At 41.7% G+C, this 12,031-nt stretch overlaps 1 protein-coding gene across 6 annotated transcripts in view; it reads right to left on the bottom strand.

The window, feature by feature from the left end:
• ARHGAP32 (Rho GTPase activating protein 32) overlaps positions 1–12,031 on the bottom strand; it is a 263,478-nt gene that overhangs the window by 185,528 nt on the left and 65,919 nt on the right. For 3 of the 6 annotated variants that reach the window (XM_075521293.1, XM_075521294.1, XM_075521304.1), the window contains exon 1: positions 8,774–9,003. The exons of 1 other annotated variant lie outside the window; for it this stretch is intronic. In XM_075521293.1, the coding sequence (XP_075377408.1) occupies positions 8,774–8,880 (107 nt within the window). In that variant the 5' untranslated portion in view covers positions 8,881–9,003. Of the gene's footprint in view, positions 1–8,773; positions 9,005–9,169; positions 9,274–12,031 lie in introns of those variants that run through there. 2 more of the 6 variants (XM_075521303.1, XM_075521295.1) reach the window with 2 other exon arrangements.

The following is a 12,031-nucleotide window of genomic DNA, read 5'->3' as shown; positions in this document are numbered from 1 at the left end:
GGATGCCTGCTTGTGCTGTTTGCCAGTAGAATAAATGTATTAACCCCATTGCATGTAGCTCCAAGGACTGAACACAAAAGGAAACAGGTAACTGAAAATAAACTGAAATTTTCTGTTGTTAATTTCTGCCGTGATAATTTACAAGGTATGAAGAGAGTCAAATAAAACCCAGAAAAACAGTTTACCACATCAACTTTAACTTTTTTCCTTCTAGTAATGTTTTTCAGAAATCTGACATCGCAGCTACGTTGTGTTAGCACCCAAATACATCAAGTATTTTTAACATCTTTACTACTGATCAAAGGAGCAGAAAGTACTGAAAAGGCCTAGGAGGAAGTTTCTGCCCCATGAACTAGCATCACGTGCTTACACTATTGTACTCAATGACACTGAAATCTGCATTTCCATAGCACTTTTCAGTAACGTCACACGTGTCACTAAACCTGTCTCCACACAATCCAGAGAAAAAGCGCATAACGAAATCACTAAGCAGTATCAAATTCTCGTAAAGGATCATACTCGAGACTGTATGAGTCATTTTGGAGAGCTGCGGATTGCTGATGGAGCCCAGGCTTGAATGGGAGTAGAGCCACTGATAATCTGTGGAACCAGCAGATGTCCACGTGAATAGTTCCCTTTTTTTTTTTTTTTGGCCCTAGATTAACCCATCGTGGCTTTTTGACCCCACACAAATTCCATCTTCAAAGTAGCAGGTTTGAAAGACTTGCATACAGAGACATAACAGTGCTTCCCTCTACCCATGCAAGTCAAGTCTTCACTGATACTTTCCTGTCTGCAAACAAACCGAACAGGATTCTTCAACATTATGTACTTTGACAGGACTCAACATTAGGTGCCAGATTTAAGGAGCAGCTGCATTCCAGCTGGCATAGCTACACATGCTCTTCCTTGTACAGTGAGCAGCCAAGAAGGTTCAAGCAATTCCAACCCTACTCTTTCTGGTGGCTTTCCTGGCTGTTTTCTGTGTAAATGCGGTCAAGTATACATTCCACTGTTCAACTGACTGCACGTTGACTCATCTGAAAATAATTTAGAGGATTTATAATTATCTTTGCTCTGACATTTCCTCACCAAAGAAAAAAGAAAAAGAAACAAGAAATAAGGAAAATTATAATCAAGAAACTGAATTCAATATTCCTTGACGGGAAATCTTTATCGTCACAAAGACTTGTGGCCAAGAAGTTCAGATTTTCCCTTGCCATATCACACTAGCACTTCTGACCTGAGCGTGTGAGTAACTAGTTCTCAGGGGGCTAAGGTTCGCTCCTGAAGTTCATAAGCAGCAAAGCAAAGACCAGTATTCACTGCTTGCGCACCCGACGGCTCTGCAGACCCTGCAAATCCTACAGCCGTTGTTAGAGGGACAGTTACAATAGCAGCAAAGCACCTTCAATTTGCCCACCCCAAATGGAGAAAAGACTAGAGCAATGAATAAAAGTAGTTTCAGCTTTTGTGTGTGAATTTTGAGATTTAAAAGTATCTAGATTTTATATTTTAATTGAGCAAAGAGGTAATCCTGAGCTTAAAAAGCAGTAAAAGGGATTGGAAAAGGTCAGCATAAACAGGCCCAATACAGAAGACAACACTGTATTCAGGATCTGTCTGCATCTGGAGTTATTTGTGAGCAGCTGTTCCTGAGAAGTTCCATGTGTGGTCAAGTCCTTGAAAGGGAGAATATATTCAACACCAGAGACACTTGCTGGAGAAAAGGTTTTTGTGCGATTCGGGTGTCTCCGATGTTTGTTAACATACATCGAAGCGTGGAGAAAAGAGGTATTATTCCTACAAGTAATCAGTCCTGCACACAAGCCAAAAAGCAACATCTCCACCGAGCTAACTACTGCTCAAGAACTGGAGAGAAGCTATTTTTGTCAACTGGAGAGACACCACTGGGAAACTGGGGGAAAAGAATTAAAAATCAGACATGCACCTTAAACAGAAGGGGCTATGGAGGTGCACAGAGAGATCCAACGTGGAGACTTCCAGAAAATATGTATTGCAAGTGTTAACATCTCAACAACACTAAAGGCACTGGGTAAAGATAGCACAGGAACACACCACTGCTTCAAAATTAATACCCAGTTGTGGTTTGGGGGTTTTTGTTTGTGTTTAAATAAAACTATGCAGTTCTCCTCCTTTTGGCTTTGTTTTTAAGAAAAAGCTTCTAATTTTGCACTCATAATCAAATCAATCATGGATGCTTTTATAAGCCAGGGAAAACATAATTCAGGTATCAATCTGTATTCCCAAATCGGACTGTGAGCTATGTCCCTTGAAAACAACAAACTTACTGCTTATTAGCCTGGAGCAGGCAAAGAAAGCAAAGGCAAGGAGGTGAGTACCGAGTGCCTCAGGACAACACTATGCATATATACCATACCTAACTGGGAGAAAAAGGGAAGAAATTGGTATGTATAACATGGCTTTTTCCCCACAAGAACTCCACTTGTGGAGCTGTGAGCTGTCACAGCAGTTTTTCCAGTAGCATAATTATCTCCCTATGAAACTTGCTTCCCTCTTCAGAGTATTGCAGGGGGGAAGGAGGGGAGTGTTTGTCTTTTCTTTCCAATAATGAACCCCCCGGCTGGCAGCCTCAGCATCTCTTCTCTGTTTCTTAAAATCACGCTGGCTCCAAGGCTACAGATTGAAGCTTAGCTACTCCGTCATCCCAGCAACCAAATCTACAACATCTTACATAAAGAACAACTCTTAGCTTTGCCAGCGCAGCCCCCATACAAGAGCAACAGAGCTCTAACACTTTCACAGCTTCCCATGGGGATTTAAGTATCAGATATGGAAGCGATCAGAGGCTTGTTAATCTCATTATATTACTCCTGTGAAAAGCTATGAGCAACCGTGGCAGTATTAAACAAAATAGCTTGTAGATGAAAAAAGTCAACACAGCTTTGGTTAACCTTCTGGGTATGAATTTAATGGCTCTCCGCAACCACAAATACTAGGATTTAAGAACAACCGTCTTCTGAAATTGATATCTTACATTGGCCTTGTTTCCCTCAATCATTAATAGGGAACGGAGATTTTCAGTCTATGAAAATCTAAGTATTTTCATGTGTGCCCATAAGCAGCTCCCTGGGTAGTATAAGAAGCTGGGAAAGTCCCCTTTTAAAGGGAAGCTGTCAACACCGTGCATCAGATGAAACTGTGCAAAGTTAAGACATCATTGTAGTTTCCTCCTCTTGTTTTATTTTTTCGCAACCCATGCCTTGTTTCTAGCTAGGGAAGTGCTCCATCTAGTCTGCTTTTCTGTTGGTGTGCCACGTGAGATCGATTTAACTTCAGAAAATTCTTCAAATCTGCTCCTACCCTTTGCGTGTTCCCCTAGACTAACACTACCAAGAGTTGGTTTCGAAATAGGTTTTGCTTACGCAAAAGCATGTTAAAGGTAGTCTTCAAAAGCTGGGATGGCTTACTGGCATTATTTTCAAAGGAGAACGTCTAAGTTTCAAATACATGAACAAATGTGTTAGGCCACATCCCCAAGGTCAAAACTCACTCTTATTTCAAGTGCAGCCAACAGCTGGCTGTGTGTTTGATGCCATACAAAGTTCTAGCCTTACTGTTGTATCACTAATGGAAAACATGAAAATCTGGTGTCATGGCCCCTCTTCCCATCACTCCGAATTACGAGATTTGCTCAGAAACCACAAAAAAAAAAAAAAGTATTTTAGTGCTCTTTTTATTTACCTTTTGACTCTTGATTTCATGATATATATTGATATGGTTCTCAAAATTTTTCTCCCAGTGCATCTTTATTTAAAAAAAAAAAAGATATTTTCACACAGTCACTGTAGGCATAGGCACTTAAAATAGTTGGACATTTTATGTAAATAATTTTTTAAAAAGCATGACATGCATTGGTCCAGCACACTTGCGCTCCTAAAACAGAATTCAGCACAGTGACACTGAACAAGCTGCAAAGAGATACAATGTATGTTTACGAATTACATTTACTTAATACAGTGAGTAAAGCTCTTCCATTAAAGTATCAGTAAGAGAAAATTTACAGAGAACAACAGATTGAAAAGGCTTGGAAATTTTGTATTTATGTTTCAGAAAAAAGTTTGTGTAATATCTTGCTACGTTTCACTTTCAAGAAGGACAAAACCTTCTGAAATACACAAATGAAGAAATGTGGCCAGAAATTAAAGCACGTTTGCACGGTTAAAACACTCCTTAAGGGCTGAAATCTCATCTGCTACATTCCAATCCTGAACAAGGTTTGGAGCACTAATTTATAAACCCTGGGGAAAAAATGTTGAGAAATCTCCTTGACTATTGAATAGCACTGCGAATAGGAAAATTGTTGTACAATACACAATGAAAAGAAGAAAACACACATTGCTGGAGTTCATTAGTGTCTCGCATTTGGTTTACAACAGTGAGCTGCACCCAGAGACTCGGATCAAGCGGGGAGTCGTAACAACACAACTGTCCCCTCTAAGAGTGGTTAAATCCCATCAGGACTACACACTGCATTAAATTCATTTGCCAAGAGAAAGCAAACCATTACCACCGCCTGTGTATCAGCTAAATGTCCAACAAAGCCGTCATCTTATTTCAGCAAAAGCAATAGGATGCTTGTGATCACCCAGCTAAAATTGCCCCCAGCTTGAACTGTATGAATTAAAAAACAAAGAGCTGTGTTAAACTCTTGGCGTGCTAATGCAACAAGGGCTTTCTAGTCTTCAACATTATGAGAAGTGTCAGGTTAAAAGTCCTTCCCCAAGTCTGATTAACCAGAGATTTCAGACCTCCGAGGAGCCTCAAAATGAACCTAGAGTAATTGTAAATATGTAACCCCACAAGCAGTAATGCACTGTCATCCTCTGGATGCTTCAGAAGTTTATTCAGCCACGGGACTTACTGAAAGGAAACGCAAGGCAGGGCAACCCTTTATACGTTAAAGTGGAGGCCATGACGATAATCTAACACAGATGATCCAACACATACACACTGTTCCCGGCCCAGGAAGCTGAACGGAGGTCATGCTTGCCTCTGCCGCACATTGTGCCGCCAATTACGACCACCACCTCTTGTAATTGAGGGTGGTCTTTGCCACCACAAAGCATCTCGGACAGACACAGGTTGCTATCGGCTTTGAAAGAAAACTGTAACAGATCTTTCAGTAAGTATTATGCTTTTTGTAACTGCTGTTGGACATAAAGAAGGAAGAAAACAAGATTAGATTACGGGTTGCATAAGAAAAGGCAACTGATAGAAAAACAGCTATTACATCACCTCCGAAGCATCTCCAGAGGTGCTGGGATAACAAATTTCATGTTCACAGTTTCAGAAGGAATGAACACAGGACGTAAGAGAGGCTAGAATATAAATGGTGCTTCAAAGCAAAGTCACCAAGTTCAAATTGCTCCTCCTTTTCCTCCCATCATCCCCACTGTAAGTCATGCTCTGGTCCCTACTGCTAGGCCAGAACAAAGCAGCAGGCATGAGTGTGAAATGCACATAAATGTTGAGGTTTATGTTTTAATTTGCTTTCTGGATACGCACTTCAAATATGTTTGCAAGCTCTTGTCCAGGAACAATACACAGAAAGCTCCTTCAACAAATGAACAAATAAGAACAACAAACAGTTAAGAAATAACAGTACATTGACATGCTAGGAAACTGAGGAGATGCCTACTCTGGTTCTCAGCCCTTGCCACTACATCCTGTTATTATTTCCAATACACAGTAAATTCAAAGGAATACACAAAAGGTCTACATCTGCCTTTTTTTCTTTTTACATGAAAACACATTGAAAACTACCCTGTTCCGACTCAGCAGCTAAAAAGCTGTCTGCTCTGGTTGTTATACTCAGGATTGGAAAGGTCAGATCCCATCCCAATTCTTCTGCTTTCTGTCCATCACAGACACCCACCACTTCAAAGTCACCTTATTTCTCCCTTCTACCACCTATTCTGCGGTGGTTTTTTTTTTTCCCTTTCCCTTTTCTCCAGGTTGATGACTGAATGGAAGCTGGGAAGAACGTTCCTTTTTATGACATAGGACCTTTGGTGAAAAATAGGGGATTTATTTTCCTTTATTGACCACTGCCAGGAGCAGCATATCGAAACATGACATTCTGGTCCCTGATACCAGGGCCTGTAGTTTTCAGAAAGTATCGAACAACAAAAAGAAACATGGTTCAAAGAAAGATTAAACCAAAAAGCTTGGTAAAGGGGGATTAAATGATTTTTTGTGTATTCTTGATATACATACTGAAGATATGTCACACAGTATATTCGATATGCCAGTTGTTGCAAAAAGAACTGGGGTTGTGAAGGACGTGCTCGCTAATGCTCTGATAAAATCGCCCCCTCCTTCTGTAAGACAAAATACAGGGATTTCTTCTACGGAAAGCATCCTGGGGGGCTGGGAGAGCGCACCCCTCGCCCCTGGAGCCTGGGAAGGCTGTGTAAGGGGAGGTCGAGGGCGCACGGCGGTCAGGAGTCGAGCAGTCCCGGGCAGCTCTAGCAGAGGTAACATCATGACATGCCAAGTCACCCACAAGCGGTTATGCATAACGTAAATCGCCAAAGACTGGCCTAGAAGATGCTGCCTATCCAAAGTAACGTACACTGCGCTGCTGTTTGTGCTGTGATCCGGCTGTCCCTTGGAACGACTGCTCTTCCACAAGCTCAGAGAGTTGCTGTTTTCTCTCCATCTTCCCCTCCAGCCAAAAAGCTACTGCTACAGGTAGGGCGAGGATTCTGCAACCCTGAGATGTACCACTCAGAAAATGATTTTTTTTTTTCCTGAAGAAAATATGCATCAGCAGAGTTCATTCTGTCTAGATTTACTTTTACATCAGAAAGCTCCCTGCACTCCAAGTATCAGTCAGGAGCACCAGACTGAGAGTATGAAGTTAAAAATACTTCTGTAATCCTATTAAATGCAAGTCTTGCTTCTAAGAAACAATACAAATATTTATCTCTACATTGAAAAGCAGGACACTGAGTAAGCGGTCTCCCCTTCGGAGAGTCAACCGTAACAAGGTAATGTGAAGTTCTGTCATGCTCTGCACTATCTGCACAAGAAGCAAAAAAAAAAAAAAAAGGGGGGGGGGGGGGGGGGGACGACGACTGTCACTGCCAGAACTAAAACATATTTAATCTGCAGACTTCCCTGAAGTACAAGACCCGTTTGGAAGAAAACTGCTTAGGTCCTATCAAATCATTGCTAAACTTCGTCTGTCTTTAGCCACAGACCTGGTACTGCACACATTGCCAGCTACTTAGAAATGTCAGAGTTTTCACTGGGAGTGAGATCCACACATTCCGAAGGGAATTCACACCAAACAAAAATCCTACAGCATTCCTATTTACAAAATCCTCTATGGCATGCATGTGTCTGTATACATGGATGCTTATATATAGCGTACTGTTCTGCGTGCTGCTTCTGTCACAAAGGACGTTGGGGAGCGCAAGGGCTCCAGCATTAGTACACTATACACATTTAATTTTTAAATACAGTTTTGTTTTGTAAGTAAGGGGAACCAAAATTACCTAACTAGCATTCTCACAGCACCTGAGTCACTGGGTAGTACAAACAATGAGAAGATATTCAGTAGCAGCTTTCCTACGGCAAAATACTTCAAGGAAGAAAGAAAATGCAGACAACTTCAGAGAAATTTTGCAGCGCTAGTAAGGGCTACTCTCCTTTGGTTTCTGGCACTGTAAGCTGAAGTGGGTGGAGTTAGCATAAATTATCAAGACTTTGTTGTAATGTATTATACAGTGAAGTAAGAACCCGCGGTCTTCAGCTTCCGGCAGCTATGGTCATAAATAACTTTTAGTTTGGTAGAAACAGCCTTGATCTGTAAACCAGGTAGGTGGTAACAGCATGCCCAAGACAGCAAGTTTTAAATTATACTGGTTCCCCAACTCCCTCCTTTTTTTCACCAGTAAATATTTATGCACTCTTAGCCCTGAAGTAGAAAATCCCACTTGAACTGCAACAGGGATAGGCTTATTTCATATCAGCCACAGTACAAACGCAAGCCTAGGGTGAAGGAGATGATTTTCCATTAAGATAATCAGCACTGTCTCATTCCACAAGAATTTTAACTACACGATAACCTGGCCCTCCAGAACTATTGCTCCTAAACCCATACCAGATCAACAGCACTTAGTTATCCATTACAAAGGAAAAAAATACGCTCGGCACAGAACCCTTGTGACCGCTGCTGTTTTCACACAGCCAAAGTGCAGAGTATGTGCTCGACTCCGCTACAGACAGGATATATTACATTTTTGATTAAAAAAATGCAAGTTTCAGTCATGCTAATAACCACATTCTACACGCTTTACCCGAAAATGCCTCAAGGACCACTGTCACATGAAGAACAGGGTACAAAATTATACTTTGCTTTCTACATGCTAGCGTAACCTACATGGTGTAATCTCATTGAAGGAGGTAATTAACCTTTCTCCATCCAAACACTCAACCACTTAAAAGATAGTCATATACATATGCTTAAAAAATACGCTAAAAATTAAAATGAAGTTGCATTTGCTAAGTGAAAACGACACACTTGCCTTTTTAAATCATGCTCTAAATTTTTTATTAGACATTGCGGGCTATGACCAATTGTGAAACAATTACATTCCTCGGAGATACGGTATCGTTTTAATACTCCATTTATGAGAAAACAGGGTTAAAAAAAAAAAAAAAAAAAAGAAAGCATCTCCGAGGAGCATTTATCTGCGGGTGATTTATTGATAGTACTGACCTTTCAGATTCATCAAGATTGCTTGCAGCTCCTATCGCTCCCGCAGTGAAAGCTGCCGTATAGATACCGGTAAAGGCGGCAGCAGCAGCTCCGGTCCCTCCCTCCATGTTGCGCGCACACACGCACTCACACTCACAGGCACACTCACACTCACACTCGCTCTGCAGGAGCAGCTGGCTGGAGCCTGCCGGAGGGCAGCGGGGGAGGAGGCAGAGAGAAAGGAGGTTGTTCCCCCCTTCTCCAGCCCTCCCCACCCCACAACACAGAGGCACCCAGCCTGCTATGCACTGACACGGTCCATGAACACGGTCTGCTTTCCATCACGAGTGTCAGCGGTGCCGAGATGGTCCGAAACGCTGGATTTAACCCCCCCAAAGGTAAACGAAAAGCACAAACCAGCTTGTAATTCTGGGTTCCCATTCCGCCTTCCCTCACCAGCACTGATTCATGTTTTCCTGAGGCTGTCGCAGGCGTTTCAGCTGTAACCCTTTCCGAGCTGGAGGAGGCGGAGGGAGGAGAAGGAATTTCTTTGTCCTGTGCACCTCCCACCCTGTCCCTCGGATCCAGGCAGGGATGTTCTGACCCCTACAGAAAACTTCAGCATCTCTGATGCAAGCGGCCAGGAAGAGTCATGAGAGCAGGAGTCTGCTCCCGCTCTGCCAGCTGTGTAACCGTGGATATATCACGTTAATGCATTGGCTTTTCGGCTTCCTCCTCTTTGAAAACAGGGCAATATTTACTGGGTTCCAGGAAGAGACTTGTAAAGCTTAATTTATTTCTGTGTTGATGCAGCCAGTTTTAAAAGGAGCTGTGTAAACCTGGTACTACATTTTCTAGTTTATACACTAAACCATAAGTAGGGAATAAGTATCACCCAACTTTCAAATCCCATTAAAAGACTGCAATCTTTGAGCAGACCACCACTGCAGCAGTCTAGATGATTAGATATCCATAAGTATCCGTAAGAGGCAGTGAGGTCTAGCAAATAAAGAGGAAAGCTTGGATGACGGATGACTGGCTTTCAGTCCTGCCTTTGCCATTAGCTTGCTGCGTGACCCTGATCGAGTAATTTTCATCTTTCCGTATTGGTACAAAACATAGAAGCTATTCTCATTTCTGTAAAACGGCCCAAGTTTTCTGTATTATTATTACTGCTACTATTTGCTGAAGCTCTAGCTCAAACATGCAAGCTGTAATTTTTAACTAACAGTATTAGGTACAGTCCGGACACAGCCCAACATACAATCTAAAGGTACCTGATTTTGCACATAGTTCCTTTCAACTCAGTGGGATTGCTGAGGATGTCCTTGGGGTATCAGCTGTAAGTGAAGATTTCAGGTGTGTGAAATACTGTATGCTCTTTGGACTCAGTGAGATACCCAGTTTAGAAAGACAAAACACTTTTTTTGTTTAAAATTCAACAGAAGAGGCTACACAATCCCAAATTATACAGAGCAGTGGTACAACTCTGCGGTGGGTTTATGGGTTTTGTTTTGTTGGGGTTTTTTATTTATTTATTTTTAAATGGTTGGATCAATGTTGTTTGCTAAATGCTGTAAAACTGAGTGACAATAATCTTGTTAATTAGACCTAATGCATAAGGACACAGTCACGCCAACCCTTAGTTCAGCAGCTGCAGAAGGGGAAGATGCAAGCTTGGCAAAGTGTTAGCAAAGTCAAACAGGTTATACCTGTTCTGTGCCTAGAAAGCCTAATGATTGTTTCTAAATCCCTTTCTCCCAATGCTAATTTTTCTTTGTTTCACCAAAACAGACATGCACGAATGGGACAAGCCAAAAATAGAAGACCTGACTAGGAAACAACATGCCCATTTAGGAAAAAAAAAAAAACCAAACCAAAAAAACCAAACAAAAACCAAAAACAACCAAAACACTATTCTGACTTTGCATCAGTAGCTGCTGGACTTCGGTAACTATCACAACACTCTTCCTGCCCCTCGACCAGCCCCACCTGCAGTCCCAAAGCACACTGGATGGATTCACCTCAGGGACTATATCCCTCAACTTGTGGTTTTCACCTCTCTGACTTGAGGGGATAAGTTCATTCAGCTAGAGTCAAAGGTCCTGACAGGAGACAACAGAAGCACACTGCAAGAGTGAAGGTGGTTGCACAACGTGATGGGGACAGAGCCAGGAACAGAACTCTGCGGTGGTCCAGGACCCCAAAGCACTGACATGAATGAGAACAAGGTGAGAAAACCTGTGGAAATTCACCACCCAGCTGTACTACAATAAGATACTCTGCTCCACCCAGGTAACCAGAGAGAGGATAGCCCACTACTTAAAGAGTGAAGCTAAAACCCACCTCCATAGCTGCTAGTCCGAGGGATCAGTGTTCAATCCAAGCTGAATGAAACAGTAACAATCAAAAAGCAAAACCAAAGCTGTCATTTTATAAAGTGATAAAGCATAAAAACTCAACAGGTACCGTCCACACTGCATCTGTTATAGCTTAAGGTCTACTATTGTGCTTAACAGCGGAGTAGAAGTAGCTGTGGGAAAAAATTCAAGCAAACATATTTACTGTACAGCTTCAAAACAGACTCTTGCCAACTAACTGGAACCAATTACTATTACAGAGAAGATACATTTACTAGTGCACAGAAGTTTAGCATAGCCACTACCAACAGCATCCAGGGCCCAGCAGAAGATGACACTCTGCTCTTGCTTTTCATGCTTCTATGACATTATCACCGCCAGCCGTGCTGAGAGATACCATCTCCAGCTCCTCCTTTCAGCTCGTTTGTCTTTATCCCGTACTACCTGTTGTCTTGCACTTCGACTGTAAATTCACCAAGGCCAGAGACTCTCTCTTGCTTTTTCTTTGTACATTTTTCAGTACAGTACAGCCTTTATTCAAGACCAGGGCTCTGGATTCTATACTTAAACAATCATAAGTATGTTGTTTCGCAGCTAACAAGAATTCACGTATTGTGTGCTGTGCACATATTAAGTGTCACATTTTAAAAAGGTCTTTAAAGACATCTCTTAGAAGACCAGGCTCAAAACTGTGTTACGGTTTGATGTAAACTAACGCTTTACTGCACATGAGCTTGATTATTTCTGCTGGAGACAAATTTTGACAGTAATGGATCATTTTTCTAGCGTAGACAAGATCTGGTCTCCCGTCAGCTATATGTTATCCTTATTTAGGTCTTAAATTATCATAATAATAGCAAAACAAAATTAAAATTTTGACCCAAATTGTGGTGTGGGGTGGTTTTTTTTTTTTTTAATT

The sequence above is a fragment of the Mycteria americana genome, chromosome 19 (genome assembly GCF_035582795.1).
Source record: "Mycteria americana isolate JAX WOST 10 ecotype Jacksonville Zoo and Gardens chromosome 19, USCA_MyAme_1.0, whole genome shotgun sequence".
NCBI classification, from domain to species: domain Eukaryota; kingdom Metazoa; phylum Chordata; class Aves; order Ciconiiformes; family Ciconiidae; genus Mycteria; species Mycteria americana.
This window is presented reverse-complemented; position numbering and strand designations above follow the sequence as displayed.